The sequence below is a fragment of the Eucyclogobius newberryi genome, unplaced genomic scaffold (genome assembly GCF_026437365.1).
Source record: "Eucyclogobius newberryi isolate DKJ021-1_F unplaced genomic scaffold, fEucNew1.0.hap1 SCAF_11, whole genome shotgun sequence".
NCBI lineage: Eukaryota > Metazoa > Chordata > Actinopteri > Gobiiformes > Gobiidae > Eucyclogobius > Eucyclogobius newberryi.
Genome location: NW_027315735.1, coordinates 38,706,726 through 38,733,239, shown reverse-complemented (window position 1 = coordinate 38,733,239; position 26,514 = coordinate 38,706,726). Strand labels below are relative to the sequence as shown.

Genomic DNA, 26,514 nt, shown 5'->3' with positions numbered 1-26,514 from the left:
AGACCTGGTTCAGACCTGGTTTAGTTCTGGTTTAGTCCATAAATGGGAAAAAACACAGCACATTTATTTGACGTTGAAGAGGCAGTTGCCATGGAAACGGCTGAGACTACAGCTCCCATGATGCTTTGCTCCTTAAGTGTAGTCCTGCTCCAGCGATACAAGAACAGAACATTTATCTGGTCCGAAAATAAAAAAGATAATTTAAACGTCTGCGAAAGGAGAGAAGGGGAGGAGCTAGGAGAGAGGAGCTAGGAGAGAGGAGCTAGGAGAGAGGAGGCAGCAGCAGAGCTTGGATGCAGCCGCAGCTCTGTGAAGGACACAAGAGGAGGAGGAGGGGTGACTGGAGGAGAGAAGGAGCTAGGACACAAACAGAGGAGAGAAGTGAGGAGGAGGAATTAGGACACATAACCAAGGAGTTAGGAGGCACGCTGAGGAGTTAGGAGGCACGCTGAGGAGCTAGGAGGCACGCTGAGGAGCTAGGAGGCACGCTGAGGAGCTAGGAGGCACGCTGAGGAGCTAGGAGGCACGCTGAGGAGGAGGATGAGGAGGAGCTGCATTTTCGCCGGAGCCTGATTTTTCTGCTGGTTTTGTTTCCGTGCTCTGGCTTCAGTTTGGTTGCCGTTGACGATGGGCTGTTGGCTCTCGGGACCGTGGAGCGACCAAACGGTGAGGAACGCATTTATTTACCCTTCATCACCTCCATCATCATCACCTCCATCATCATCACCTCCATCATCATCACCTCCATCATCATCATCATCACCTCCATCATCATCACCTCCATCATCATCACCTCCATCATCATCACCTCCATCATCATCACCTCCATCATCATCACCTCCATCATCATCACCTCCATCATCATCATCATCACCTCCATCATCATCACCTCCATCATCATCATCATCATCACCTCCATCATCATCACCTCCATCATCATCATCATCACCTCCATCATCATCACCTCCATCATCATCACCTCCATCATCATCATCATCATCACCTCCATCATCATCACCTCCATCATCATCACCTCCATCATCATCACCTCCATCATCATCATCATCATCACCTCCATCATCATCACCTCCATCATCATCACCTCCATCATCATCATCATCATCACCTCCATCATCATCACCTCCATCATCATCACCTCCATCATCATCACCTCCATCATCATCATCATCATCACCTCCATCATCATCATCATCATCATCACCTCCATCATCATCACCTCCATCATCATCATCATCACCTCCATCATCATCATCATCATCACCTCCATCATCATCATCATCATCACCTCCATCATCATCACCTCCATCATCATCACCTCCATCATCATCATCATCATCACCTCCATCATCATCATCATCATCACCTCCATCATCATCATCATCACCTCCATCATCATCATCATCATCATCACCTCCATCATCATCATCATCATCACCTCCATCATCATCATCATCATCACCTCCATCATCATCACCTCCATCATCATCATCATCATCACCTCCATCATCATCATCATCATCACCTCCATCATCATCATCATCACCTCCATCATCATCATCATCATCACCTCCATCATCATCATCATCATCACCTCCATCATCATCACCTCCATCATCATCACCTCCATCATCATCATCATCATCACCTCCATCATCATCATCATCATCACCTCCATCATCATCATCATCACCTCCATCATCATCATCATCATCATCACCTCCATCATCATCATCATCATCACCTCCATCATCATCATCATCATCACCTCCATCATCATCACCTCCATCATCATCACCTCCATCATCATCATCATCATCACCTCCATCATCATCATCATCATCACCTCCATCATCATCATCATCATCACCTCCATCATCATCATCATCATCACCTCCTCGTGCATCTGCTGCTCAGGGATCCATTTTGTTCCTCTGCATCATGTTCTCCTCCCCCTCTCCCTCTCTCTCCCCCTCTCTCTCTCATTAGCTCTGTGTCGATGTTAGCAACATTAGCACAACATTTACAACTGCTGAGGCACAACGGCAGCACAGGAGCCAGCAGGGGGCAGTAGTCCTGGTTTAGACCTGGTTTAGGGTGTTGGAGTTCACCCCGGTGGACGAGAGGGTCGTGTCCCTCCGCCTTCGGGTGGGGGACATGTCTCTCACTGTTGTGGCGGCCTACGGGCCGAACAGCAGTGCAGAGGACCCGGCCTTCTTGGAGTCCTTGGGAGGAGAACTGGACAGTGCACTGACCGGGGACTCCATTGTTCTACTGGGGGACTTCAACACCCACGTGGACAATGACAGTGACACCTGGAGAGGGGCGGAGCCCCGATCTGAACCCGAGCGGTCAGTTATTGGACTTCTGTGTGAGCCACGGACTGTCCAGAACAAACACCATGTTCAAGCACAAGGTCCATCAGGTCACATGACACCAGGACACAGGAGGTCAATGATCCACTTTGTTGTCGTGTCCTCTGACCTCTGACCTTCAGGCGCGTGTCTTGGACACTCGGGTGAAAAGGGGCGGAGCTGTAGAGCACCACCTGGTGGAATGGAACAGCTCTCGACTCTCCACCAGGGGGCACAAGGGTTCATGGGAGTTTGCACAGTCACATGTGCTTTGTGGACCTGGAGAAGGCTTTGGACCGTGTCCCTTGGGGTGTCCTTTGGGGGGTGCTCCGGGAGTACGGGGTCCGGGGCCCTTTGCTCAGGGCTGTCCGGTCCCTGTCTGACAGGAGCAGGAGCTGTGGTCACTGCAGTAAGTCAGACCTGTTCCCAGTGAGGGACTCCTCAGGGCTGCGCTTTGTCACCGCTTCTGTTCATAGTTTTTATGGACAGAATTTCTAGGCGCAGTCAGGGGTCAGAGGGTGTGGTCAGGGGTCAGAGGATGTGGTCAGGGGTCAGAGGGTGTGGTCAGGGGTCAGAGGATGTGGTCAGGGGTCAGAGGGTGTGGTCAGGGGTCAGAGGATGTGGTCAGGGGTCAGAGGGTGTGGTCAGGGGTCAGAGGGTGTGGTCAGGGGACCACAGGATCTCATCTCTGCTGTTTGCAGACGATGTTGTCCTGAGGCTCCATCAAACCTGGACCTGCAGCTGCACTGGGACGAGAGGGAAGCGTCTGGGATGAGAATCAGCTCCAAATCTGAGGTCATGGTTCTCGACTGGAAAAAGGTGTCTTGTCCTCTCCAGGTGGGTGGGGGGTCCCTGTCCTCGCCAGGTGGGTGGGGGGTTATCGCCCTCTCAAATCAAATCAAATCAAATCAATTTATTTTTGTAAGGCCCAAAATCACAACAACAGTCGCCTCTGAGGGCCACAGGGAGAAATGAATCAACAATGTCTGTGGTGGCGATGAAGTCAGACAATGTCTGTGGTGGCGAGGGACGATGTCCCAGGGTCCTCTGTCCTTAGACTCTCCTTCTCGGCCAGGAAAAACTACAAAAAAAACCTCTTTGGGAAAAAAGCGTAGAAACCTGGAGGAGTTCCAGTGAAGCAGAGATCCCACTCTCACAGACGGACAGACGGACACGAGGAGACTGGAGCTGGAGCCACTCTTCAGGCAGAAGAGGGACCGTCTGAGTCGAGCTGGACCCACTCTTCAGGCAGAAGAGGGACCGTCCACACAGGGCAGGGACCACTTCACCAGGGGAGGGGCATCTGGGTCCACAGGTCCTCAGGAGTGAGAGAAAGAAAAGAAGGCGGTGAACAGTTTGCAAGTGGAATCAAAAAATAAATATTGTTTGATAGCATAAGTAGTCAGAAGAAGAAGAGGATAGTGCTCAAGCTGTCATACTTCCCCCAGCACAGTTACTCCTAGGGCAGCGTAGCTGAAGCTGTGGGTTTATGTTTCTGTTCCTAACTAGTCTGACCATAAGCGATTTCGAAGAGGAACGTTTTAAGCCTGGACTTTAATGAAGAGACTGTGTCAGCATATTTAACATGGGTCGGGAGCTGATTCCATAACACAGGAGCTTGGTAGCTAAACGCTCTGCCTCCTACAGTACTTTTAGAGACTCTTGGCACCACCAGAAGGCCGGCATTCTGAGAGCGAAGAGCTCTGTTTGGATGATATGGTTCTAGAGCATCTTTGAGGTAGGATGGGGCCATGTCATTTATGGCTTTGTAGGTCAAGAGTAGAATTTTAAATGTGATTCTAAACTCGACAGGAGCCAGTGAAGAGACTCCAGCACCGGCGTAATGTGCTCTCTTCTTTTTGTTCCTGTTAGTAATCTTGCTGCTGCATTTTGAACCAGTTGAAAGCTTTTTATGGAGCTTTTAGGACCTGCTGTGAGCAGGAGTTACAGTCTAATCTAGTCGTTACAAATGCATGGATAAGTTTTTCGGCATCACTTTTAGGCAGGATTCTTCTGATTTTGGCTCTTGTTGCGCAAATGGAAATAGGCTGTTTTACAAGCTTGATTTATATGAGCTTTAAATGAGAGCTCCTGGTCAAATAAGACTCCAAGGTTTCTTACAGTAGAACTGGAGGCTACACTGACATTGTCCAGTGTGACTATCTGCTCAGATAGAGCGTCTCGTAGATGCTTAGGACCAAGCACAATGACCTCCAGCACAATGACCTCGGTTTTTTCAGGGTTAAGAAGCAGGTAGTTTAGTGTCATCCAGGTTTTTATCTCCTTCACACAAGTACTAAGTCTGTCTACTTGATCGCTCTGATCAGGTTCATTGATAAATACAGCTGAGTGTCGTCTGCATAGCAGTGGAAGTTAATGTCATGCTTTCTGATAATGTTGCCTAATGGTAGCATATAAAGAGTAAACAGAATTGGACCGAGTACTGATCCCTGTGGCACACCGTAAATTACTTTAGAGCTTGGTGAGGAGCTCTGGTTTACATTAACAAATTGGAACCTATCAGATAGATAGGATTTAAACCAGCTGAGGGCTGTTCCTCCAACACCTACATCACATTCTAACCTCTGCAGTAGAATGTTGTGGTCGATGGTGTCAAACACTGCGCTGAGGTCCAACAGAACCAGGATTGAGACCAGTCCATCGTCAGCGGCTAATAACAAATCATTTGTGACTTTAACTAGTGCAGTTTCAGTGCTGTGGTGGGCTCTGGACCCTGACTGGAAAACTTCAAATAAGTTATTGTCCTGCAGGTGGCGACAAAGCTGTTTTACTACAACTTTTTCAAGGATTTTAGAGACGAAGGGAAGATTATAAATAGGTCTGTAGTTTACCAATAGGTCGGGATCTAGATTAGGCTTTTTCAGAAGAGGTTTAATGACGTCATGTTTGAAGGACTGGAACATAGCCACTTTCGAGTGAAGTATTTATTATATTAAGAATAGAGTCTATAATTAGGGGGAGAATGTCTTTGAGGAGCTTGGAATGGTGTCTAGGACACAAGTGGAGCTTTTAGAGGACATAATGGCTGAAGTTATCTCTGCTTGATCAACAGCTGTGAACCTTTCTAGGTTTACAGGTGGATTTATATGGGACGTTAGATTTACAGCTTGGGCTAGTTCAGGGCTAATAGCGGGGGTAATTTCATCTAATTTATCTCTGATTGTTTTTATTTTATTATTAAAAAATAGGAGGAAATCATCAGAGCTGAGTGTAGCTGGGATTGAGGGCTCTACTGCACTGTGACAGTTTGTTAGCCTAGCTACAGTGCTGAAAAGGAATTTAGTGTTACTTTTGTTGACTTCTATTAGATTTGAATAATATCTGGTTTGGGCCTTACGCAGAGCCTGCTTATAGGACAGCAGGCAACTTTTCCTGCTTTTAGGGATTCTTCTGTGTGAGAGCGACGAAATAATCCCTCTAACTTTATAACTTTTTGTTTCTGTGAACGCAGTTCTTGGTTGTACCAGGGGGAGGCGCGCTTTGGCCTAATGACCTTCTGTTTTAACGGCGCGACAACGTCAAGAGCAGACTTCAGAGAATTCATGGTCAAGTCGACACATTGATCACTTAAACTGGGACTAAAGCTGTTCTCAGCAGGATCACATGACATGATCACATGATCACATGACATGATCACATGACATGATCACATGACGTGATCACATGACGTGATCACATGACATGATCACATGACATGATCACATGACGTGATCACATGACATGATCACATGACATGATCACATGACATGATCACATGACATGATCACATGACGTGATCACATGACGTGATCACATGACATGATCACATGACATGATCACATGACATGATCACATGACATGATCACATGACGTGATCACATGACGTGATCACATGACATGTCACTGAATATTGGCTCTATTATTTCTTTGAATTTTGAGATAGATTTTTCAGATTTTGTCCTTTTCATTATAACTTTATTTTGTGGGACTGGATGATCTTTAAGAATAAACTGAAAGGTAATTAGGAAATGATCTGACAATATAGGGTTTTGAGGGAGGACAATGAGGTCACTAATCTCTGTTCCATACGTTAGGACAAGATCCAGAGTGTTCTTGTGAGTGTGAGTCGGTTTATTTACATTCTGAGTGAAACCAATGCTGTCTAACAAGGCGCTGAAGGCATTACTGAGAGAGTCATCACTCATGTTCACGTGGATATTAAAGTCTCCAACTATAACTATTTTATCCCAGGCTAGCACTAAGTTTGATATAAAGTCAGAAAACTCTGTTAAAAACTCTGAGTAGGACCAGGAGGTCGGTAGATAACTATGAACAAAACTCCTTTTTGGTTTTTCATATTTGGACATGTGATTGACACATGAGGCTTTAAATGAGTGACATGCATTGTTAGTTTTAGGGCTCATGAGTCGCTTGAGTGTGAGATCACTGCCACACCACCACCTCGGCCTGTGCTCCTGGCAGTCTGAAAGTTAACATGGGTGGGTGGGGTTAACATGGGTGGGTGGGGTTAACATGGGTGGGTGGGGTTAACATGGGTGGGTGGGGTTAACATGGGTGGGTGGGGTTAACATGGGTGGGTGGGGTTAACATGGGTGGGTGGGGTGGACTCATTTAGTCTGACGTAGTCGTCTTGTTGAAGCCACGTTTCAGTTCGAGCTGAAGATCTATGTTATAGTCACTAATTAATTCATTAACTAAGAGCGATTTGGAGGAAATTGCTCTAATGTTTAGCAGTCCATATTTTACGTGTTTATTCATTTGTGTATTTGTGTCATTTGTGATTCTTATTTTCCTTAAGTTATTTGGTCTGACGCCTGAAATATTTTTTCTGAGATGTGACTTTTTGGCATTATTTGTACGAGGGACACGAGGGACACGAGGGACACGAGGGACACGAGGGACACACACAGTCTCTATCTGTCTTGAATCTGAACACTTCACATGTAACAGAACGGGCGAGAGTTCAGCGACAGAGGAGCGTCTTGAACTGCTGCTCTGCGCCCGGGGCTCATCCCTAGATGGTCACTTAACACTCTCCAGGTGGGTGGGGGGTTATCGCCCTCTCCAGGTGGGTGGGGGGTCCCTGTCCTCTCCAGGTGGGTGGGGGGTTATCGCCCTCTCCAGGTGGGTGGGGGGTCCCTGTACTCTCCAGGTGGGTGGGGGGTTATCGCCCTCTCCAGGTGGGTGGGGGGTTATCGCCCTCTCCAGGTGGGTGGGGGGTCCCTGTACTCTCCAGGTGGGTGGGGGGTCCTCGCCCTCTCCAGGTGGGTGGGGGGTCCTCGCCCTCTCCAGGTGGCTGGGGAGCCAGGGTCACACATTACAAAAGGGGGACCATTAAAGGACTTATAGTAAACAAAAGGCTCGTTAGAAACAAAGGGAACTGAGTCCAAATGAAAAAACTGAACCCCAATATATCGTGTCCATGTATCGTGTCCATGTCTTGTGTCCATGTATCATGTCCATGTATCGTGTCCATGTATCGTGTCAATGTATCGTGTCCATGTCTTGTGTCCATGTATCATGTCCATGTATCGTGTCCATGTATCGTGTCCATGTATCGTGTCCATGTCTTGTGTCCATGTATCATGTCCATGTATCGTGTCCATGTATCGTGTCAATGTATCGTGTCCATGTCTTGTGTCCATGTATCGTGTCAATGTATCGTGTCCATGTATCGTGTCCATGTATCGTGTCCATGTCTTGTGTCCATGTATCGTGTCCATGTATCGTGTCCATGTATCGTGTCCATGTCTTGTGTCCATGTATCGTGTCCATGTCTTGTGTCCATGTCTTGTGTCCATGTCTTGTGTCCATGTATCGTGTCCATGTATCGTGTCCATGTCTTGTGTCCATGTATTGTGTCCATGTATCGTGTCCATGTCTTGTGTCCATGTATCGTGTCCATGTATCGTGTCCATGTCTTGTGTCCATGTATCGTGTCCATGTCTTGTGTCCATGTATCGTGTCCATGTCTTGTTTCCATGTATCGTGTCCTTGTCTTGTGTCCATGTATCGTGTCCATGTCTTGTGTCCATGTATCGTGTCCATGTCTTGTGTCCATGTATTGTGTCCATGTCTTGTGTCAATGTATCGTGTCCATGTATCGTGTCCATGTCTTGTTTCCATGTATCGTGTCCATGTATCGTGTCCATGTATCGTGTCCATGTCTTGTATCCATGTATCGTGTCCATGTCTTGTGTCCATGTATCGTGTCCATGTATCGTGTCCATGTATCGTGTCCATGTATCGTGTCCATGTATCGTGTCCATGTCTTGTGTCCATGTATCGTGTCCATGTATCGTGTCCATGTATTGTGTCCATGTATCGTGTCCATGTATCGTGTCCATGTATCGTGTCCATGTATCGTGTCCATGTCTTGTGTCCATGTATCGTGTCCATGTATCGTGTCCATGTATTGTGTCCATGTATCGTGTCCATGTATCGTGTCCATGTATCGTGTCCATGTATTGTGTCCATGTATCGTGTCCATGTATCGTGTCCATGTATCGTGTCCATGTATCGTGTCCATGTATCATGTCCATGTCTTGGGTCCATATATCGTGTCCATGTCTTGTGTCCATGTATCGTGTCCATGTATCGTGTCCATGTATCGTGTCCATGTCTTGTGTCCATGTATCGTGTCCATGTATCGTGTCCATGTCTTGTGTCCATGTATCGTGTCCATGTATCGTGTCCATGTCTTGTGTCCATGTATCGTGTCCATGTATCGTGTCCATGTCTTGTGTCCATGTATCGTGTCCATGTATCGTGTCCATATCTTGTGTCCATGTCTTGTGTCCATGTCGTGTCCATGTCTTGTGTCCATGTCTTGTGTCCATGTCTTGTGTCCATGTCTTGTGTCCATGTCTTGTGTCCATGTATCGTGTCCATGTCTTGTGTCCATGTCTTGTGTCCATGTATCGTGTCCATGTCTCGTGTCCATGTCTCGTGTCCATGTCTTGTGTCCATGTATCGTGTCCATGTATCGTGTCCATGTCTTGTGTCCATATATCGTGTCCATGTCTTGTGTCCATGTATCGTGTCCATGTATCGTGTCCATGTATCGTGTCCATGTCTTGTGTCCCTGTATCGTGTCCATGTCTTGTGTCCATGTATCGTGTCCATGTATCGTGTCCATGTCTTGTGTCCATGTATCGTGTCCTTGTCTTGTGTCCATGTATCGTGTCCATGTATCGTGTCCATGTCTTGTGTCCATATATCGTGTCCATGTCTTGTGTCCATGTATCGTGTCCATGTATCGTGTCCATGTATCGTGTCCATGTCTTGTGTCCCTGTATCGTGTCCATGTCTTGTGTCCATGTATCGTGTCCATGTATCGTGTCCATGTATCGTGTCCATGTCTTGTGTCCATGTATCGTGTCCATGTATCGTGTCCATGTATCGTGTCCATGTCTTGTGTCCATGTATCGTGTCCATGTATCGTGTCCATGTCTTGTGTCCATGTATCGTGTCCATGTCTTGTGTCCATGTCTTGTGTCCATGTATCGTGTCCATGTCTTGTGTCCATGTATCGTGTCCATGTCTTGTGTCCATGTATCGTGTCCATGTATCGTGTCCATGTCTTGTGTCCATGTATCGTGTCCATGTATCGTGTCAATGTCTTGTGTCCATGTATCGTGTCCACTTATCGTGTCCATGTCTTGTGTCCATGTATCGTGTCCATGTATCGTGTCCATGTCTTGTGTCCATGTATCGTGTCCATGTCTTGTTTCCATGTATCGTGTCCATGTATCATGTCCTTGTCTTGTGTCCATGTATGGTGTCCATGTATCGTGTCCTTGTCTTGTGTCCATGTATCGTGTCCATGTATCGTGTCCATGTCTTGTGTCCATGTATCGTGTCCTTGTCTTGTGTCCATGTATCGTGTCCATGTATCGTGTCCATGTCTTGTGTCCATGTATCGTGTCCATGTATCGTGTCCATGTCTTGTGTCCATGTATTGTGTCCATGTCTTGTGTCAATGTATCGTGTCCATGTATCGTGTCCATGTATCGTGTCCATGTCTTGTGTCCATGTATCGTGTCCATGTATCGTGTCCATGTCTTGTGTCCATGTATCGTGTCCTTGTCTTGTGTCCATGTATCGTGTCCATGTATCGTGTCCATGTCTTGTGTCCATATATCGTGTCCATGTCTTGTGTCCATGTATCGTGTCCATGTATCGTGTCCATGTATCGTGTCCATATATCGTGTCCATGTCTTGTGTCCATGTATCGTGTCCATGTATCGTGTCCATGTATCGTGTCCATGTCTTGTGTCCCTGTATCGTGTCCATGTCTTGTGTCCATGTATCGTGTCCATGTCTTGTGTCCATGTATCGTGTCCTTGTCTTGTGTCCATGTATCGTGTCCATGTATTGTGTCCATGTATCGTGTCCATGTCTTGTGTCCATGTATCGTGTCCATGTCTTGTGTCCATGTATCGTGTCCATGTCTTGTGTCCATGTATCGTGTCCATGTCTTGTTTCCATGTATCGTGTCCATGTATCGTGTCCATGTATCGTGTCCATGTATCGTGTCCATGTATCGTGTCCATGTCTTGTGTCCATGTATCGTGTCCATGTATCGTGTCCATGTCTTGTGTCCATGTATCGTGTCCATGTATCGTGTCCATGTCTTGTGTCCATGTATCGTGTCCATGTATCGTGTCCATGTATCGTGTCCATGTATCGTGTCCATGTATCGTGTCCATGTCTTGTGTCCATGTATCGTGTCCATGTATCGTGTCCATGTCTTGTGTCCATGTATCGTGTCCATGTATCGTGTCCATGTCTTGTGTCCATGTATCATGTCCATGTATCGTGTCCATGTATCGTGTCCATGTATCGTGTCCATGTATCGTGTCCATGTATCGTGTCCATGTCTTGTGTCCCTGTATCGTGTCCATGTCTTGTGTCCATGTATCGTGTCCATGTATCGTGTCCTTGTCTTGTGTCCATGTATCGTGTCCATGTATTGTGTCCATGTATCGTGTCCATGTCTTGTGTCCATGTATCATGTCCTTGTCTTGTGTCCATGTATGGTGTCCATGTATCGTGTCCATGTATCGTGTCCATGTCTTGTGTCCCTGTATCGTGTCCATGTCTTGTGTCCATGTATCGTGTCCATGTATCGTGTCCTTGTCTTGTGTCCATGTATCGTGTCCATGTATTGTGTCCATGTATCGTGTCCATGTCTTGTGTCCATGTATCGTGTCCATGTCTTGTGTCCATGTATCGTGTCCATGTCTTGTTTCCATGTATCGTGTCCATGTATCGTGTTCATGTATCGTGTCCATGTATCGTGTCCATGTCTTGTGTCCATGTATCGTGTCCATGTATCGTGTCCATGTCTTGTGTCCATGTATCGTGTCCATGTATCGTGTCCATGTATCGTGTCCATGTATCGTGTCCATGTCTTGTGTCCCTGTATCGTGTCCATGTCTTGTGTCCATGTATCGTGTCCATGTATCGTGTCCTTGTCTTGTGTCCATGTATCGTGTCCATGTATTGTGTCCATGTATCGTGTCCATGTCTTGTGTCCATGTATCATGTCCTTGTCTTGTGTCCATGTATGGTGTCCATGTATCGTGTCCATGTATCGTGTCCTTGTCTTGTGTCCATGTATCGTGTCCATGTATCGTGTCCATGTCTTGTGTCCATGTATCGTGTCCATGTATCGTGTCCATGTCTTGTGTCCATGTCTTGTGTCCATGTCTTGTGTCCATGTATCGTGTCCATGTATCGTGTCCATGTATCGTGTCCATGTCTTGTGTCCATGTATCGTGTCCATGTATCGTGTCCATGTATCGTGTCCATGTCTTGTGTCCATGTATCGTGTCCATGTATCGTGTCCATGTATCGTGTCCATGTCTTGTGTCCATGTATCGTGTCCTTGTATCGTGTCCATGTATCGTGTCCATGTCTTTTGTCCATGTATCGTGTCCATGTCTTGTGTCCATGTATCGTGTCCATGTAACGTGTCCATGTCTTGTGTCCATGTATCGTGTCCATGTATCGTGTCCATGTATCGTGTCCTTGTATCGTGTCCATGTCTTGTGTCCATGTATCGTGTCCATGTATCGTGTCCATTTCTTGTGTCCATGTATCGTGTCCATGTATCGTTTCCATGTCTTGTGTCCATGTATCGTGTCCATGTATCGTGTGTCTTGTGTCCATGTATCGTGTCCATGTCTTGTGTCTATGTATCGTGTCCATGTATCGTGTCCATGTCTTGTGTCCATGTCTTGTGTCCATGTATCGTGTCCATGTATCGTGTCCATGTATCGTGTCCATGTCTTGTGTCCATGTATCGTGTCCATGTATCGTGTCCATGTCTTGTGTCCACGTCTTGTGTCCATGTCTTGTGTCCATGTCTTGTGTCCATGTATCGTGTCCATGTATCGTGTCCATGTATCGTGTCCATGTCTTGTGTCCATGTATCGTGTCCATGTCTTGTGTCCATGTATCGTGTCCATGTCTTGTGTCCATGTATCGTGTCCATGTCTTGTTTCCATGTATCGTGTCCATGTATCATGTCCTTGTCTTGTGTCCATGTATGGTGTCCATGTATGGTGTCCATGTATCGTGTCCATGTATCGTGTCCATGTATCGTGTCCATGTCTTGTGTCCATGTATTGTGTCCATGTATCGTGTCCATGTATCGTGTCCATGTCTTGTGTCCATGTATCGTGTCCATGTATCGTGTCCATGTATCGTGTCCATGTCTTGTGTCCATGTATCGTGTCCATGTATCGTGTCCATGTATCGTGTCCATGTCTTGTGTCCATGTATTGTGTCCATGTCTTGTGTCAATGTATCGTGTCCATGTATCGTGTCCATGTATCGTGTCCATGTATTGTGTCGATGTATCGTGTCCATGTCTTGTGTCCATGTATCGTGTCCATGTATCGTGTCCATGTATCGTGTCCATGTCTTGTGTCCATGTATCGTGTCCATGTATCGTGTCCATGTCTTGTGTCCATGTATCGTGTCCTTGTCTTGTGTCCATGTATCGTGTCCATGTATCGTGTCCATGTATCGTGTCCATGTATCGTGTCCATGTATCGTGTCAGTGTATCGTGTCCATGTCTTGTGTCCCTGTATCGTGTCCATGTCTTGTGTCCATGTATCGTGTCCATGTATCGTGTCCTTGTCTTGTGTCCATGTATCGTGTCCATGTATTGTGTCCATGTATCGTGTCCATGTCTTGTGTCCATGTATCGTGTCCATGTCTTGTGTCCATGTATCGTGTCCATGTCTTGTGTCCATGTATCGTGTCCATGTCTTGTTTCCATGTATCGTGTCCATGTATCGTGTCCATGTCTTGTGTCCATGTATCGTGTCCATGTATCGTGTCCATGTATCGTGTCCATGTATCGTGTCCATGTATCGTGTCCATGTCTTGTGTCCATGTATCGTGTCCATGTATCGTGTCCATGTATCGTGTCCATGTCTTGTGTCCCTGTATCGTGTCCATGTCTTGTGTCCATGTATCGTGTCCATGTCTTGTGTCCATGTATCGTGTCCTTGTCTTGTGTCCATGTATCGTGTCCATGTATTGTGTCCATGTATCGTGTCCATGTCTTGTGTCCATGTATCGTGTCCATGTCTTGTGTCCATGTATCGTGTCCATGTCTTGTGTCCATGTATCGTGTCCATGTCTTGTTTCCATGTATCGTGTCCATGTATCGTGTCCATGTATCGTGTCCATGTATCGTGTCCATGTATCGTGTCCATGTCTTGTGTCCATGTATCGTGTCCATGTATCGTGTCCATGTCTTGTGTCCATGTATCGTGTCCATGTATCGTGTCCATGTCTTGTGTCCATGTATCGTGTCCATGTATCGTGTCCATGTATCGTGTCCATGTATCGTGTCCATGTATCGTGTCCATGTCTTGTGTCCATGTATCGTGTCCATGTATCGTGTCCATGTCTTGTGTCCATGTATCGTGTCCATGTATCGTGTCCATGTCTTGTGTCCATGTATCATGTCCATGTATCGTGTCCATGTATCGTGTCCATGTATCGTGTCCATGTATCGTGTCCATGTATCGTGTCCATGTCTTGTGTCCCTGTATCGTGTCCATGTCTTGTGTCCATGTATCGTGTCCATGTATCGTGTCCTTGTCTTGTGTCCATGTATCGTGTCCATGTATTGTGTCCATGTATCGTGTCCATGTCTTGTGTCCATGTATCATGTCCTTGTCTTGTGTCCATGTATGGTGTCCATGTATCGTGTCCATGTATCGTGTCCATGTCTTGTGTCCCTGTATCGTGTCCATGTCTTGTGTCCATGTATCGTGTCCATGTATCGTGTCCTTGTCTTGTGTCCATGTATCGTGTCCATGTATTGTGTCCATGTATCGTGTCCATGTCTTGTGTCCATGTATCGTGTCCATGTCTTGTGTCCATGTATCGTGTCCATGTCTTGTTTCCATGTATCGTGTCCATGTATCGTGTTCATGTATCGTGTCCATGTATCGTGTCCATGTCTTGTGTCCATGTATCGTGTCCATGTATCGTGTCCATGTCTTGTGTCCATGTATCGTGTCCATGTATCGTGTCCATGTATCGTGTCCATGTATCGTGTCCATGTCTTGTGTCCCTGTATCGTGTCCATGTCTTGTGTCCATGTATCGTGTCCATGTATCGTGTCCTTGTCTTGTGTCCATGTATCGTGTCCATGTATTGTGTCCATGTATCGTGTCCATGTCTTGTGTCCATGTATCATGTCCTTGTCTTGTGTCCATGTATGGTGTCCATGTATCGTGTCCATGTATCGTGTCCTTGTCTTGTGTCCATGTATCGTGTCCATGTATCGTGTCCATGTCTTGTGTCCATGTATCGTGTCCATGTATCGTGTCCATGTCTTGTGTCCATGTCTTGTGTCCATGTCTTGTGTCCATGTATCGTGTCCATGTATCGTGTCCATGTATCGTGTCCATGTCTTGTGTCCATGTATCGTGTCCATGTATCGTGTCCATGTATCGTGTCCATGTCTTGTGTCCATGTATCGTGTCCATGTATCGTGTCCATGTATCGTGTCCATGTCTTGTGTCCATGTATCGTGTCCTTGTATCGTGTCCATGTATCGTGTCCATGTCTTTTGTCCATGTATCGTGTCCATGTCTTGTGTCCATGTATCGTGTCCATGTAACGTGTCCATGTCTTGTGTCCATGTATCGTGTCCATGTATCGTGTCCATGTATCGTGTCCTTGTATCGTGTCCATGTCTTGTGTCCATGTATCGTGTCCATGTATCGTGTCCATTTCTTGTGTCCATGTATCGTGTCCATGTATCGTTTCCATGTCTTGTGTCCATGTATCGTGTCCATGTATCGTGTGTCTTGTGTCCATGTATCGTGTCCATGTCTTGTGTCTATGTATCGTGTCCATGTATCGTGTCCATGTCTTGTGTCCATGTCTTGTGTCCATGTATCGTGTCCATGTATCGTGTCCATGTATCGTGTCCATGTCTTGTGTCCATGTATCGTGTCCATGTATCGTGTCCATGTCTTGTGTCCACGTCTTGTGTCCATGTCTTGTGTCCATGTCTTGTGTCCATGTATCGTGTCCATGTATCGTGTCCATGTATCGTGTCCATGTCTTGTGTCCATGTATCGTGTCCATGTCTTGTGTCCATGTATCGTGTCCATGTCTTGTGTCCATGTATCGTGTCCATGTCTTGTTTCCATGTATCGTGTCCATGTATCATGTCCTTGTCTTGTGTCCATGTATGGTGTCCATGTATGGTGTCCATGTATCGTGTCCATGTATCGTGTCCATGTATCGTGTCCATGTCTTGTGTCCATGTATTGTGTCCATGTATCGTGTCCATGTATCGTGTCCATGTCTTGTGTCCATGTATCGTGTCCATGTATCGTGTCCATGTATCGTGTCCATGTCTTGTGTCCATGTATCGTGTCCATGTATCGTGTCCATGTATCGTGTCCATGTCTTGTGTCCATGTATTGTGTCCATGTCTTGTGTCAATGTATCGTGTCCATGTATCGTGTCCATGTATCGTGTCCATGTATTGTGTCGATGTATCGTGTCCATGTCTTGTGTCCATGTATCGTGTCCATGTATCGTGTCCATGTATCGTGTCCATGTCTTGTGTCCATGTATCGTGTCCATGTATCGTGTCCATGTCTTGTGTCCATGTATCGTGTCCTTGTCTTGTGTCCATGTATCGTGTCCATGTATCGTGTCCATGTATCGTGTCCATGTATCGTGTCCATGTATCGTGTCAGTGTATCGTGTCCATGTCTTGTGTCCCTGTATCGTGTCCATGTCTTGTGTCCATGTATCGTGTCCATGTATCGTGTCCTTGTCTTGTGTCCATGTATCGTGTCCATGTATTGTGTCCATGTATCGTGTCCATGTCTTGTGTCCATGTATCGTGTCCATGTCTTGTGTCCATGTATCGTGTCCATGTCTTGTGTCCATGTATCGTGTCCATGTCTTGTTTCCATGTATCGTGTCCATGTATCGTGTCCATGTCTTGTGTCCATGTATCGTGTCCATGTATCGTGTCCATGTATCGTGTCCATGTATCGTGTCCATGTATCGTGTCCATGTCTTGTGTCCATGTATCGTGTCCATGTATCGTGTCCATGTCTTGTGTCCATGTATCGTGTCCATGTATCGTGTCCATGTCTTGTGTCCATGTATCGTGTCCATGTATCGTGTCCATGTATCGTGTCCATGTATCGTGTCCATGTATCGTGTCCATGTATCGTGTCCATGTCTTGTGTCCCTGTATCGTGTCCATGTCTTGTGTCCATGTATCGTGTCCATGTATCGTGTCCTTGTCTTGTGTCCATGTATCGTGTCCATGTATTGTGTCCATGTATCGTGTCCATGTCTTGTGTCCATGTATCATGTCCTTGTCTTGTGTCCATGTATGGTGTCCATGTATCGTGTCCATGTATCGTGTCCTTGTCTTGTGTCCATGTATCGTGTCCATGTATCGTGTCCATGTCTTGTGTTCATGTATCGTGTCCTTGTCTTGTGTCCATGTATCGTGTCCATGTATTGTGTCCATGTATCGTGTCCATGTCTTGTGTCCATGTATCATGTCCTTGTCTTGTGTCCATGTATGGTGTCCATGTATCGTGTCCATGTATCGTGTCCATGTCTTGTGTCCATGTATCGTGTCCATGTATCGTGTCCTTGTCTTGTGTCCATGTATCGTGTCCATGTATTGTGTCCATGTATCGTGTCCATGTCTTGTGTCCATGTATCGTGTCCATGTCTTGTGTCCATGTATCGTGTCCATGTCTTGTGTCCATGTATCGTGTCCATGTCTTGTGTCCATGTATCGTGTCCATGTCTTGTGTCCATGTATCGTGTCCATGTATCGTGTCCATGTCTTGTGTCCATGTATCGTGTCCATGTATCGTGTCCATGTATCGTGTCCATGTATCGTGTCCATGTATCGTGTCCATGTCTTGTGTCCCTGTATCGTGTCCATGTCTTGTGTCCATGTATCGTGTCCATGTATCGTGTCCTTGTCTTGTGTCCATGTATCGTGTCCATGTATTGTGTCCATGTATCGTGTCCATGTCTTGTGTCCATGTATCATGTCCTTGTCTTGTGTCCATGTATGGTGTCCATGTATCGTGTCCTTGTCTTGTGTCCATGTATCGTGTCCATGTATCGTGTCCATGTCTTGTGTCCATGTATCGTGTCCATGTATCGTGTCCATGTCTTGTGTCCATGTCTTGTGTCCATGTATCGTGTCCATGTATCGTGTCCATGTATCGTGTCCATGTATCGTGTCCATGTCTTGTGTCCATGTATCGTGTCCATGTATCGTGTCCATGTATCGTGTCCATGTCTTGTGTCCATGTATCGTGTCCATGTATCGTGTCCATGTCTTGTGTCCATGTATCGTGTCCTTGTATCGTGTCCATGTATCGTGTCCATGTCTTGTGTCCATGTATCGTGTCCATGTCTTGTGTCCATGTATCGTGTCCATGTAACGTGTCCATGTCTTGTGTCCATGTATCGTGTCCATGTATCGTGTCCATGTATCGTGTCCTTGTATCGTGTCCATGTCTTGTGTCCATGTATCGTGTCCATGTATCGTGTGTCTTGTGTCCATGTATCGTGTCCATGTCTTGTGTCTATGTATCGTGTCCATGTATCGTGTCCATGTCTTGTGTCCATGTCTTGTGTCCATGTATCGTGTCCATGTATCGTGTCCATGTATCGTGTCCATGTCTTGTGTCCATGTATCGTGTCCATGTATCGTGTCCATGTCTTGTGTCCACGTCTTGTGTCCATGTCTTGTGTCCATGTCTTGTGTCCATGTATCGTGTCCATGTATCGTGTCCATGTATCGTGTCCATGTCTTGTGTCCATGTATCGTGTCCATGTCTTGTGTCCATGTATCGTGTCCATGTCTTGTGTCCATGTATCGTGTCCATGTCTTGTTTCCATGTATCGTGTCCATGTATCATGTCCTTGTCTTGTGTCCATGTATGGTGTCCATGTATGGTGTCCATGTATCGTGTCCTTGTCTTGTGTCCATGTATCGTGTCCATGTAGCGTGTCCATGTCTTGTGTCCATGTATCGTGTCCTTGTCTTGTGTCCATGTATCGTGTCCATGTATCGTGTCCATGTCTTGTGTCTATGTATCGTGTCCATGTATCGTGTCCATGTCTTGTGTCCATGTATCGTGTCCATGTCTTGTGTCCATGTCTTGTGTCCATGTATCGTGTCCATGTATCGTGTCCATGTATCGTGTCCATGTCTTGTGTCCATGTATCGTGTCCATGCATCGTGTCCATGTCTTGTGTCCACGTCTTGTGTCCATGTCTTGTGTCCATGTATCGTGTCCATGTATCGTGTCCATGTCTTGTGTCCATGTATCGTGTCCATGTCTTGTGTCCATGTATCGTGTCCATGTCTTGTGTCCATGTATCGTGTCCATGTCTTGTGTCCATGTATCGTGTCCATGTCTTGTTTCCATGTATCGTGTCCATGTATCATGTCCTTGTCTTGTGTCCATGTATGGTGTCCATGTATGGTGTCCATGTATCGTGTCCTTGTCTTGTGTCCATGTATCGTGTCCATGTAGCGTGTCCATGTCTTGTGTCCATGTATCGTGTCCTTGTCTTGTGTCCATGTATCGTGTCCATGTATCGTGTCCATGTCTTGTGTCCATGTATCGTGTCCATGTATCGTGTCCATGTATCGTGTCCATGTCTTGTGTCCATGTATTGTGTCCATGTCTTGTGTCAATGTATCGTGTCCATGTATCGTGTCCATGTATCGTGTCCATGTATTGTGTCGATGTATCGTGTCCATGTCTTGTGTCCATGTATCGTGTCCATGTATCGTGTCCATGTATCGTGTCCATGTCTGGTGTCCATGTATCGTGTCCATGTATCGTGTCCATGTCTTGTGTCCATGTATCGTGTCCTTGTCTTGTGTCCATGTATCGTGTCCATGTATCGTGTCCATGTATCGTGTCCATGTATCGTGTCCATGTCTTGTGTCCATGTATCGTGTCCATGTATCGTGTCCATGTATCGTGTCCATGTATCGTGTCCATGTATCGTGTCCATGTCTTGTGTCCATGTATCGTGTCCATGTCTTGTGTCCATATATCGTGTCCATGTCTTGTGTCCATGTATCGTGTCCATGTATCGTGTCCATGTATCGTGTCCATGTCTTGTGTCCATGTATCGTGTCCATGTATCGTGTCCATGTCTTGTGTCCATGTATCGTGTCCATGTATCGTGTCCATGTATCGTGTCCATGTATCGTGTCCATGTATCGTGTCCATGTCTTGTGTCCATGTATCGTGTCCATGTATTGTGTCCATGTATCGTGTCCATGTCTTGTGTCCATGTATCGTGTCCATGTATCGTGTCCATGTCTTGTGTCCATGTATCGTGTCCATGTCTTGTTTCCATGTATCGTGTCCATGTATCATGTCCTTGTCTTGTGTCCATGTATCGTGTCCATGTATCGTGTCCTTGTCTTGTGTCCATGTATCGTGTCCATGTATCGTGTCCATGTCTTGTGTCCATGTATCGTGTCCTTGTCTTGTGTCCATGTATCGTGTCCATGTATCGTGTCTATGTATCGTGTCCATGTATCGTGTCCATGTATCGTGTCCATGTCTTGTGTCCATGTATCGTGTCCATGTATCGTGTCCATGTCTTGTGTCCATGTATCGTTTCCATGTATTGTGTCCATGTATCATGTCCATGTATCGTGTCCATGTCTTGTGTCCATGTATCGTTTCCATGTATCGTGTCCATGTATCGTGTCCATGTCTTGTGTCCATGTATCGTGTCCATGTATCGTGTCCATGTCTTGTGTCCATGTATCGTGTCCATTGTCTTTTGTCCATGTATCGTGTCCATATCTTGTGTCCATGGCAGGAGTTCATAGTAGTATAGTTCAGGGGTAAATGCTGTATCAGAGCGTGGTGAACTTCACTCACATATTTGTGATTGACAGGACAGTCCCAGGTCAAGTGACAGTGGTTCACCTCCTGGTGGCGCTGTTTCTACAACAGTTGCATTTGTGAAGAATGAGACCTTTGACCTTTGACCTTTGTTTATTTATGCTTGTGCAGGTGAGTGGGCGGAGCCTGACTCACCTGAGCCAACGAGATGCTATGCAGATTCTTGCTGCTGCTCAGCATCCAATCACAATGCAGATCAAGAGCCAAAGGCGGGGCCAAAAGACGGACCACGTCTCCACCTGGGAGCCCCTCCCCCTTGGCCTGCAGCACCTGAACCTTCCCAGGTAAGACTGGTCCAAACCTGGTAAAAACCCGGTCTAAACCCGGTCTCTTCTGTCTCAGGTCTAAACCCGGTCTAAACCCGGGTAAACCCGGTCTAAACCCGGTTTAAACCCGGTCCAAACCCGGTCTCTTCTGTCTCAGGTCTAAACCCGGTTTAAACCCGGTCTAAACCCGGTCTCTTCTGTCTCAGGTCTAAACCCGGTCTAAACTCGGGTAAACCCGGTCTAAACCCGGTCTAAACCCGGTCTCTTCTGTCTCAGGTCTAAACCCGGTCTAAACCCGGTTTAAACCCGGTCTAAACCCGGTCTCTTCTGTCTCAGGTCTAAACCCGGTCTAAACCCGGTTTAAACCCGGTCTAAACCCGGTCTAAACCCGGTCTAAACCCTCTCTCTTCTGTCTCAGGTCTAAACCCGGTCTAAACCCAGTCTAAACCCGGTCTAAACCCGATCTAAACCCGGTCTCTTCTGTCTCAGGTCTAAACCCGGTTTAAACCCAGTTTAAACCCGGTCTAAACCCGGTCTAAACCCGGTCTAAACCCGGTCTAAACCCGGTCTAAACCCGGTCTCTTCTGTCTCAGGTCTAAACCCAGTTTAAACCCGGTCTAAACCCGGTCTAAACCCGGTCTCTTCTGTCTCAGGTCTAAACCCGGTCAATACCCGGTTTAAACCCGGTCTAAATCCGGTCTAAACCCGGTCTCTTCTGTCTCAGGTCTAAACCCGGTTTAAACCCAGTTTAAACCCGGTCTAAACCCGGTCTAAACCCGGTCTCTTCTGTCTCTGGTCTAAACCCGGTTTAAACCCAGTTTAAACCCGGTCTAAACCCGGTCTAAACCCGGTCTAAACCCGGTCTAAACCCGGTCTCTTCTGTCTCCGGTCTAAACCCGGTCTAAACCCGGTCTAAACCCGGTCTAAACCCGGTCTAAACCCGGTCTAAACCCGGTCTAAACCAGGTCTCTTCTGTCTCAGGTCTAAACCCGGTCTAAACCCAATTTAAACCCGGTCTAAACCCGGTCTAAACCCGGTCTAAACCTGGTCTAAACCCGGTCTAAACCCGGTCTAAACCAGGTCTCTTCTGTCTCAGGTCTAAACCCGGTCTAAACCCAATTTAAACCCGGTCTAAACCCGGTCTAAACCCGGTCTAAACCTGGTCTAAACCTGGTCTAAACCCGGTCTAAACCCAATTTAAACCCGGTCTAAACCCGGTCTAAACCCGGTCTAAACCCGGTCTAAACCTGGTCTAAACCCGGTCTAAACCCGGTCTAAACCTGGTCTAAACCCGGTCTAAACCCGGTCTAAACCCGGTCTCTTCTGTCTCAGGTCGTTCTACTCTCAGCTGCCGGTTCCTAAGGATTGTGATCCACACTTCGGCTTCATGAGCAGTTCTCCTCGTGACACGCTGGAGCTGGACCTGCAGGTGGCGCTCTCTTTATCATCACTCATATGAATATTATTATCAGGTTGTATGAATATGCTAATGAGCCATGTGGACAGGACCCGGAGCTGAGCCACGCCCGCAAACAACTGAGCCACGCCCACAAAGAACCCAGCTGTTTGAGCTGCTGTGGATCCAACACTGACGAGCCACTGGGATTCAGCACAGCACAGGTACGAGCAGCAGGGTCGGAGTCAAGGGCCAGCTGGGGCGGAGTCAAGGGGCAGTGGGGGTGGAGTCAAGGGGCAGTGGGGGCGGAGTCAAGGGTCAGCTGGGGCGGAGTCAAGGGCCAGCTGGGGCGGAGTCAAGGGGCAGTGGGGGTGGAGTCAAGGGGCAGTGGGGGCGGAGTCAAGGGCCAGCTGGGGCAGAGTCAAGGGCCAGCTGGGGCGGAGTCAAGGGGCAGTGGGGGCGGAGTCAAGGGTCAGCTGGGGCGGAGTCAAGGGCCAGCTGGGGCGGAGTCAAGGGCCAGCTGGGGCGGAGTCAAGGGGCAGTGGGGGCGGAGTCAAGGATCAGCTGGGGCGGAGTCAAGGGCCAGCTGGGGCGGAGTCAAGGGCCAGCTGGGGCGGAGTCAAGGGGCAGTGGGGGCGGAGTCAAGGGGCAGTGGGGGCGGAGTCAAGGGTCAGCTGGGGCGGAGTCAAGGGCCAGCTGGGGCGGAGTCAAGGGGCAGTGGGGGCGGAGTCAAGGGCCAGCTGGGGCGGAGTCAAGGGGCAGTGGGGGTGGAGTCAAGGGGCAGTGGGGGCGGAGTCAAGGGCCAGCTGGGGCAGAGTCAAGAGCCAGCTGGGGCGGAGTCAAGGGGCAGTGGGGGCGGAGTCAAGGGTCAGCTGGGGCGGAGTCAAGGGCCAGCTGGGGCGGAGTCAAGGGCCAGCTGGGGCGGAGTCAAGGGGCAGTGGGGGCGGAGTCAAGGGTCAGCTGGGGCGGAGTCAAGGGCCAGCTGGGGCGGAGTCAAGGGGCAGTGGGGGTGGAGTCAAGGAGCAGTGGGGGCGGAGTCAAGGGCCAGCTGGGGCGGAGTCAAGGGCCAGCTGGGGCGGAGTCAAGGGGCAGTGGGGGTGGAGTCAAGGGGCAGTGGGGGCGGAGTCAAGGGCCAGCTGGGGCGGAGTCAAGGGCCAGCTGGGGCGGAGTCAAGGGGCAGTGGGGGTGGAGTCAAGGGGCAGTGGGGGCGGAGTCAAGGGTCAGCTGGGGCGGAGTCAAGGGCCAGCTGGGGCGGAGTCAAGGGACAGTGGGGGCGGAGTCAAGGGCCAGCTGGGGCGGAGTCAAGGGCCAGCTGGGGCGGAGTCAAGGGGCAGTGGGGGCGGAGTCAAGGGTCAGCTGGGGCGGAGTCAAGGGCCAGCTGGGGCGGAGTCAAGGGGCAGTTGGGGTGGAGTCAAGGGGCAGTGGGGGCGGAGTCAAGGGCCAGCTGGGGTGGAGTCAAGGGCCAGCTGGGGCGGAGTCAAGGGGCAGTGGGGGTGGAGTCAAGGGGCAGTGGGGGCGGAGTCAAGGGCCAGCAGGGGCGGAGTCAAGGGCCAGCTGGGGCGGAGTCAAGGGCTAGCGGGGGCGGAGTCAAGGGCCAGCGGGGGTGAAGTCAAGGGCCAGCTGGGGCGGAGTCAAGGGCCAGCTGGGGCGGAGTCAAGGGCCAGCTGGGGCGGAGTCAAGGGGCAGTGGGGGTGGAGTCAAGGGGCAGTGGGGGCGGAGTCAAGGGCCAGTTGGGGCGGAGTCAAAGGGCAGCGGGGGCGGAGTCAAGGGCCTGTGCCACAAGTTTCTCCTGTCCCCTCCTGTCCCCTCCTGTCCCCTCCTGTCCCCTCCTGTCTCCTCCTGTCCCCTCTGCTCTCATAGGTCAGTATCAGACCCACGCTGCCTCACAGAAGTCACTATTGGCTCCAATATGGCGGCTCTTGATACGCTTCAGACACTGGGTCAGAGTCAGGGTCAGGGTCAGAGTCAGGGTCAGAGTCAGGGTCAGAGTCAGGGTCAGAGTCAGGGTCAGAGTCAGGGTCAGGGTCAGAGTCAGGGTCAGGGTCAGAGTCAGGGTCAGAGTCAAGGTCAGGGTCAGAGTCAGAGTCAGGGTCAGAGTCAGGGTCAGAGTCAGGGTCAGAGTCAAGGTCAGGGTCAGAGTCAGAGTCAGGGTCAGAGTCAGGGTCAGAGTCAGGGTCAGAGTCAGGGTCAGGGTCAGAGTCAGGGTCAGGGTCAGAGTCAGGGTCAGAGTCAGGGTCAGGGTCAGGGTCAGAGTCAGGGTCAGGGTCAGAGTCAGGGTCAGAGTCAGGGTCAGGGTCAGAGTCAGGGTCAGAGTCAGGGTCAGAGTCAGGGTCAGAGTCAGGGTCAGGGTCAGGGTCAGAGTCAGGGTCAGGGTCAGAGTCAGGGTCAGAGTCAAGGTCAGGGTCAGAGTCAGAGTCAGGGTCAGAGTCAGGGTCAGAGTCAGGGTCAGAGTCAAGGTCAGGGTCAGAGTCAGAGTCAGGGTCAGAGTCAGGGTCAGAGTCAGGGTCAGAGTCAGGGTCAGGGTCAGAGTCAGGGTCAGGGTCAGGGTCAGAGTCAGGGTCAGAGTCAGGGTCAGGGTCAGGGTCAGAGTCAGGGTCAGGGTCAGAGTCAGGGTCAGAGTCAGGGTCAGGGTCAGGGTCAGGGTCAGAGTGAGGGACAAGAGAGCGGAGAGAAAATGATGGTCTGAGCTGTATCAGAGGAACTGGTCTCGGTCGCCGCCATGTTGGGATTCTGAGTTCGCCAGGCAGCTCTTATCCCCACCCCCTCCTGCTGTCCCCCTCCTGCTGTCCCCCTCCTGCTGTCCCCCTCCTGCTGTCCCCCTCCTGCTGTCCCCCTCCTGCTGTCCCCCTACTGCTGTCCCCCTCCTGCTGTCCCACCCCCTCCTGCTGTCCCCCTCCTGCTGTCCCACCCCCTCCTGCTGTCCCCCTCCTGCTGTCCCCCTCCTGCTGTCCCCCTCCTGCTGTCCCCCTCCTGCTGTCCCCCTCCTGCTGTCCCCCTCCTGCTGTCCCCCTCCTGCTGTCCCCCTACTGCTGTCCCCCTCCTGCTGTCCCACCCCCTCCTGCTGTCCCCCTCCTGCTGTCCCACCCCCTCCTGCTGTCCCCCTCCTGCTGTCCCCCTCCTGCTGTCCCCCTCCTGCTGTCCCCCTCCTGCTGTCCCACCCCCTCCTGCTGTCCCCCTCCTGCTGTCCCCCTCCTGCTGTCCCCCTCCTGCTGTCCCACCCCCTCCTGCTGTCCCCCTCCTGCTGTCCCCCTCCTGCTGTCCCCCTCCTGCTGTCCCCCTCCTGCTGTCTCCCTCCTGATGTCCCACCCCCTCCTGCTGTCCCACCCCCTCCTGCTGTCCCACCCCCTCCTGCTGTCCCCCTCCTGCTGTCCCCCTCCTGCTGTCCCCCTCCTGCTGTCCCACCCCCTCCTGCTGTCCCACCCCCTCCTGCTGTCCCCCTCCTGCTGTCCCACCCCCTCCTGCTGTCCCCCTCCTGCTGTCCCCCTCCTGCTGTCCCCCTCCTGCTGTCCCACCCCCTCCTGCTGTCCGCCTCCTGCTGTCCCCCTCCTGCTGTCCCCCTCCTGCTGTCCCCCTCCTGCTGTCTCCCTCCTGCTGTCCCACCCCCTCCTGCTGTCCCACCCCCTCCTGCTGTCCCACCCCCTCCTGCTGTCCCACCCCCTCCTGCTGTCCCACCCCCTCCTGTTGTCCCACCCCTTATCTCCCATAACTACAACGCTCTGGGTCTCAGCGTTGCCGGGCCTGTGAGACAACAGCGCCCCCTAGTGCTGTTTCTGTGTCACATCACACAGAGGGGAAAACAAAATGCGAGTCAGGCCCAATCTGAGACTTTAGTCCCATTGAAACTTGCTCTGCTCAATGTCAGATCCTTATCGATGTCATCTGGACGAAAGAGCGATTATTACATCCTTATGTCACAAATATTTAATTTATTTAGAATTTTATTTCTTCTTATAATCTTGATTTTTATGTT

At 49.4% G+C, this 26,514-nt stretch overlaps 1 protein-coding gene across 3 annotated transcripts in view; it reads left to right on the top strand.

Moving 5' to 3' along the window:
• Window positions 1-309: 309 nt before the first annotated feature.
• Window positions 310-26,514, top strand: part of LOC140354841 (uncharacterized) — a 36,570-nt gene continuing 10,365 nt past the window's right edge. For all 3 annotated transcript variants that reach the window (XR_011925999.1, XM_072440090.1, XM_072440089.1), the window contains exons 1-4: window positions 310-666; window positions 20,994-21,166; window positions 22,481-22,577; window positions 22,655-22,768. Coding sequence is in view for 2 of the 3 variants with exons in the window: in XM_072440090.1 (XP_072296191.1) it covers window positions 628-666; window positions 20,994-21,166; window positions 22,481-22,577; window positions 22,655-22,768 (423 nt within the window). In the remaining variant the exon portion in view is untranslated. The remainder of the gene's footprint in view (window positions 667-20,993; window positions 21,167-22,480; window positions 22,578-22,654; window positions 22,769-26,514) is intronic.